The sequence below is a fragment of the Eublepharis macularius genome, chromosome 9 (assembly GCF_028583425.1).
Source record: "Eublepharis macularius isolate TG4126 chromosome 9, MPM_Emac_v1.0, whole genome shotgun sequence".
In the NCBI taxonomy this organism is placed as follows: domain Eukaryota; kingdom Metazoa; phylum Chordata; class Lepidosauria; order Squamata; family Eublepharidae; genus Eublepharis; species Eublepharis macularius.
The window spans coordinates 94,580,815-94,586,814 of record NC_072798.1 but is presented as its reverse complement, the minus strand read 5'-3'; the positions used below and the strand labels follow the sequence as shown (position 1 = coordinate 94,586,814).

At 43.5% G+C, this 6,000-nt stretch overlaps 1 protein-coding gene across 1 annotated transcript in view; it reads right to left on the bottom strand.

Moving 5' to 3' along the window:
- Positions 1-713: 713 nt before the first annotated feature.
- The window catches only part of LAMB4 (laminin subunit beta 4), a 76,913-nt gene continuing 71,626 nt past the window's right edge, over positions 714-6,000 (bottom strand). The window contains exons 31-33 of the mRNA XM_054988363.1: positions 5,219-5,395; positions 2,824-2,977; positions 714-1,467 (exon numbers count right to left, since the gene is read on the bottom strand). Coding sequence (XP_054844338.1) covers positions 1,328-1,467; positions 2,824-2,977; positions 5,219-5,395 — 471 coding nt within the window. The 3' untranslated portion in view covers positions 714-1,327. The remainder of the gene's footprint in view (positions 1,468-2,823; positions 2,978-5,218; positions 5,396-6,000) is intronic.

Below are 6,000 nucleotides of genomic sequence, written 5' to 3'. Positions count from 1 at the left end.
AAGCTGGGAATTCAAAGAACCTGGTACACATTCTAGTGCTGATTGTTTTAAAAATGAAAAACCCCACAAGGCAGGAGGAAGAAATGGCTGCTGCAGGGACAGGGTTAGGGAGATTAGCTGTCATGTGGGCAAGAAAACCCAAAATTTTCCACCCATCCAGGCGTTACTGCGATCTTTCCCCAAACTTCAGAGCAAACCAGGTTTGAGAGCCAAACTACAAGTGACGCTTGACACAGGTTGGACACTAGTCGGCTTCCCTCAAGTTTTGATGGGAAATTTAGGCATCCGGGTCTTGCAGCTGTAATGGAGAGCCAAGCTGTAAAACCAGGACACCTACATTTCCCATCAAAACTTGAGGGAAGCTGACAAGTGTCCAACCTGTGTCAGGTGTCACTTGTAGTTTGGCTGTGAGAAAGATTGGAAAAAATCTGGAGAAACCCCTCGAGGTGCACTAATGCACCACGATGCTATGGGGAAGCAGGAAAAATCCCACTTCCAAAAAGCACTGAACCCAGAACAGATAACCCATGTGAAAACAGCCTTAGGGCCAAGCTACAAGTGACGAATGACACTTGAACGGCAAGCGAACAGACTCACGTGTATTCCTCCCTGTTCACTAAGTGATCGAGTGGAGGGCAAGTGAACAGGGAGGAATACACGTGAGCCTGTTCGCTTGCCGTTCAAGTGTCATTCGTCACTTGTAGCTTGGCCCTTAGTCTTCTGTGTGGAGGGATTTATGGGTATATTTTTGGTACAGAGAGTCATTCAGCCACGTGGATCCCAACATGCAGTCTGAAATACAGCAGTTCGGGCACAGGTTTACTTCCTCAGGGAAAAGTAGGACAGGATCATTGGGTCAGGCAGTGTGGGTCTTTTTGATGCCCTCCTTCCTTCCAGAAATATCTGATATTCAGTCATGGGAGTCCCACAAACAAAATACTTTTGGAGAAGGAGCAAGTGGGAAAACAGCGCCATCAGGGAGTGCCCTTGCACTCATGGTTCATAGTATCAAACACATTGTATCCAACCAACAATTCTGAGACAGCTGCATTATCTAGAGCGGGTTACAAAAATAACTTTGAAGGACTTGCATCTTCACAGCAGTCTAGAATTACAAGGATATCTCACTATGCAATATTAATCCCAAATCACATCCCAATAAAACAAGCAGGGCTGAATTCCTTTGTACATGTTTAAGAATAATGCATTGTAGCACCACCTTTGTATTATAGTTATAATGCAGTGTATATATTTTTTAAAATCTTTACAATATAGTCATAGGAAGCTCTTTGCTGATTTTCCAGTTGTTTTGTTATATTACCAGATCTTAACTCTTGCACGTTGCATATTTATGTGACTGCTTGGTTATCTCCTTTTTAATGGCTATGACTTGATCCGCCAGTTGCTTCAGTTGATCAGCCTTGTCCTGTTTGATTCGATTCAGATCTTGGATCTTCTTTTCTAAATCTGGAATTTAAAAAAGAAAAAGAGATGTGCTGTGCATTGTTGGATTAAAAACAATCCTTGGTGTTTGTCTGTATTCTGGATCGGTAGCTTTTAAACTTTCTCCTTGGAAGGAACCCTTTTCATGTTATCAGCCAAGATGCCTCTGAGTGAGTGTTGCCCTTAAATCACCAGGTGAGCCCAAGGACAAACCAGTCATCTTTTCTTCCACATGTTGACCCCTGAAATCCATCCTTCTCCCACTCTGCTATTTTGAGCAGTAATATAGGGGGTTGTGGAGAGTGCCCTCAAGTCATAGCTGACTTATGGCAACCCCTGGTGGGATCTTCACAGCAAGAGACTAACAGAGGTGGTTTGCCATTGCCTGTCTCTGCAACCCTGGTCTTCGTTGGCGGTCTCCCATCCAATTACTAACTCCTAATTTATTTCTGCATACATGACATGAAGCTCCTGTCACAGTAATTTCCAGGGTATATTCTACATGGCATCGCCAGGCCTGTTGGGCATCACTGTTACCATGGCTTTTTTTTCTGGGAAAAGAGGTGGTGGAACTGCACAATGACATCACTTTGGGTTAGCTGGAACAAGGGGGGAGTTTTTTTAAACGTTTAAATCACCCTCAGCAAAAATGGTAACATGGCTGGTGGCCCCACCCCCTGATCTCCAGACAGAGGGGAGTTTAGATTGCCCACGGAGCAGGGGGCAATCTAAACTCCCCTCTGTCTGGAGATCAGGGGGCGGGGCCACCGGCCATGTTACCATTTTCAAGATGTGACGGAACTCCGTTCCACCGCGTTCCTGCTGAAAAAAAGCCCTGACTGTTACCATGGCTGAATGTGTGTAAAGGAACATGCCAATATTCTCTGATGGCTGCACATTGTAAGGGAAGAAGGGGAGTGGAAGGAAAGCTGTTTTCCTGGGAAGTTTTTGTGCGGACTGTTCTTCCAATTAAGGAATCCTTACAAGCTTCTAAAGAATGCCAGGCTTTCCTGGAAAACAGTTTGCAGATGGTAACTTCAGAGGATATTAAGTTTCTTGATAGGTTGTGCCAAATACTTTAGCCCTAAAATACGAGTATAATGAATAGGACCCCAAAGCAAGACAGATGTTGACCTAATCAGCTGCTTACATGGGAGATCTCTGTGATCCTCACGCAAGAACAGGATATAAATGTCATGAATAAATACAAATATTTTCTAAAGTCCTAAAACTTTTATTTGGGATCTGGCAGCTACTTCCAGTGGCCTACTAGGCAAGGCAAAAAGCAGAGACCACCAGCAGTGATCCAGTGTTACATTACAGTAAAATTCGTACAATGAATTCATGCATCGTTGGGGACTACCAATGCAAGATCTGTACCTGATATTCTTTTCATTTTTCCTTCTGTCTCTCTAGCCAATTCCTCTGCATCCTTTTTCAGCTTATTCAGCTTCTCTAAGGTTTCCAATGGGAAGCCTTTGGCTTTGAGATTTTCTTGCAAACTGGCATATTTCTTTTTAAGGATAGCAAACTCCTGCAACAACAGAAAGTTTATTTGACAATATTCCCCCCTACTCAAATACACACCAGATAATTGGAAATGTAAACAAGAAAAAAAAGAGTCTTCTTTCTTGTTCAATTATTCTCTCTCTCTCTCTGCATAAGACATATTACACTAGCAGGATCAAGTGGAAGATCTTACACTTGTTCTCCCATTGTGGATACACTGCACTGCTCGGGAGACAGAGTACACGTGAATATAATACCACACAGAAGGTAAGAGTCTTTTTACATGTGTTCACATCTGACATGTGAAAAACACGTGTTGGGAGATGCAATGTTAGCCGGGAAGGGTAGTTTAAAAAGACAGAGCCGGCGGCAGGGCAAAGGCTTTGCTATACACTGGAGCTGTGAAATGCCAAAAGGGAAATTTCAAACCATTATAACCTCTCCAGGTCCAAGCCCACCTCTGGAAGGCAACTCCAGGCCATTTCCATTCCTCACTGCCCTCTGGTTGCGATTCCACACAGTTTTAGACTGGAGAGGTGAAATTGACAGAGCCTTTGGGGAGGCGAAGTTGAAATTGACAAACCCTCTGAGGAGCGATCTCTGCTGGCTCTGTCTTTTTAAACTACGCTTCTTGGCTAACATTGCATCTCCCTACACTGGAAGGCGCGCTGAGGTGTCTCGTGTAGAGAGACTCTTGTGCCACTTCAGCGTCCCCATGTAAGATGTCTTGTGGAGAGTGATTCAATTTGAGTTGCCCTTTCTGATTATAGTTGTTGTGAAATCTAAAAAGAAGAATATAATGAGTAAAGTCTCCATGGCCACATTAAACAAAATTGGGACACAATCAGGGGTGGATGAATGGGCTATTTACACAGCGAACGGTTTCCCCCCAGATGGGGTGCACCATAGTTTTCAGAGTGTCAACAGCAAGGAAATGAAAGCATGTAAGTCTATCACTCCTCATAGCTGTTAATATTCCCGGATTGGCTGTGCGATAAATGATCTTTTTGTTATTGTACTAGGAGGCAAAGAACATACAGGGTTACTCTTTCCTCATTTTATCTTCATAATCACCCTGTGAGGTAAGTTATCCTGAGAGAGAATCACTAGCCCAAGGTCACTGAGGGTCTGTCCACACGAAACATCGTACAAAGGAAAAGCTCAAGTGTAGGGAGACAGAATGCTAGCCAGGAAGTGTAGTTTAAAAAGATTTCAATTTCACCTTTCTACAGAGCCTGCGGAGATCTCTCCTCAGAGGGTTTGTTAATTTTCTCCTCCCTGAAGGCTCTGTGAATTTCACCACCCCTTCAGGGAGGTGAAGAAGAAATTAACAAACCCTTTGAGGAGTGATCTTTGCCAGCTCTGTAGAGAGGTGAAATTGACAGAGCCTTCGACTCTGTCTTTTAAAACTATGCTTCCCTGCTAACATTGCAGTGAACTCTCAGTGAACTTCATGACAGAGTAGAGATTTGAACCTAGGCCATCCAGGTCCTAGTCAGGCACTCGAACCACTACAACAGACTGTGCATACTTATTTATAAACCGTTACCTGGTTTACACGTGCCACTGGATGAGGTGTCAAACATTCTGGCATGGTAAAATGGAATGTACTGCTTCAGACCTGGTGATTACATTTGTGCATGTGCCCCATGGTAAAAACAACTTGCAAACAGAATATTAGCAAACCAGGGAGCAGGCTAAACTGGACTCTTTCTCCAAAGTGCTTGCTTTTTGTGCACAGTAGATTTCATATAGCGGAGCAAGAATAAATGGCATACTCCCGCCTCTGGCCTGAAGTTGTACAGGCCACATATACTGCCTCTTCGTTGTACTGCATGTGTACTTAGGGTCTCAACTATGTTTATTTCCAAGCAGGGCTTTTTTCTGGGAAAAGAGGTGGTGGAACTCAGTGGATTGCCCTAGGAGAAAATGTTCACATGGCTGGTGGCCCCGCCCCCTGATCTCCAGACAGAGGGCAATCTAAACTCCCTCTGTCTGGAGATCAGGGGGCGGGGCCACTGGCCATGTGACCATTTTCAATAGGTGCCGGAACTCCATTCCCCAGTGTTCCAGCTGAAAAAAAGCCCTGTTTCCAAGGATCGGACCACATAGGTCTAGCTCTGGGTTCAAACTGCATTCAAGTAATTTCAACTGGACACAGCGCAAATAACTTTTGCAAGATGCAAATAAATGTGCTTCAGCTACTCTACGGTCGAACAGGAGTATGTATTTTCTGCTTTTGATTCGAGTAGAAGACAGATATTACTTCATTAGTTGCCGCAGCTTGATCTTTTGCTTTTTCCGCCTCTGATTCTGCATGGGTCGCTTGGTCCCTATTCATTTGTATTTTAATCTTCAGGGACGTTACTTCGTTTTTCAGCTCTGACTGTTTTTCGGAAAAATCCCGTAATGTCGTATCTGTTTGGTTTAATTGGTTCCCAGCCTGTAGACGGGCAATCACAAGCAATGAAAGAGATGTAACTAATTGAAAGAGAATGATTAATTGTACAAGAAAATAAGGCAGGGTAGACATTCAGAATAATATTGTGGAGATATACGACCATTCCTCTTTTGTTTCCTTTTGTTTTCACATGTTGTAATTGTAAGTCTTTTCATTTCACCCATTTCCATTACTGGTGTCCCCAAATTGTTGGTTTCATTTACCTTATTTATGTGCTATTGCCTGATACAAAGCTTATAATAATAATAACAACTACTACTACTACTACTACTACAACATTTGATTTATATACTGCCCTTCAGGATGGCTTAACACCCACTCAGGCCGGTATACAAAGTATGTTATTATTATCCCCACAACTACAATCACCCTGTGAGGTGGGTGGGGCTGAGAGAGCTCTGAGAGAGCTGTGACTGACCCAAGGTCACCCAGCTGGTTACAAGTGGAGAAATGGAGAATCAAACTCGGTTCTCCAGATTAGAGTCCCATGCTCTTAACCACTACACCAAACACAGTTAAACACTTTGTATATTTAATGGGAGGGACTTCAGAATGAGGAAACAGGGATAAACGATCTATGGTTTGAT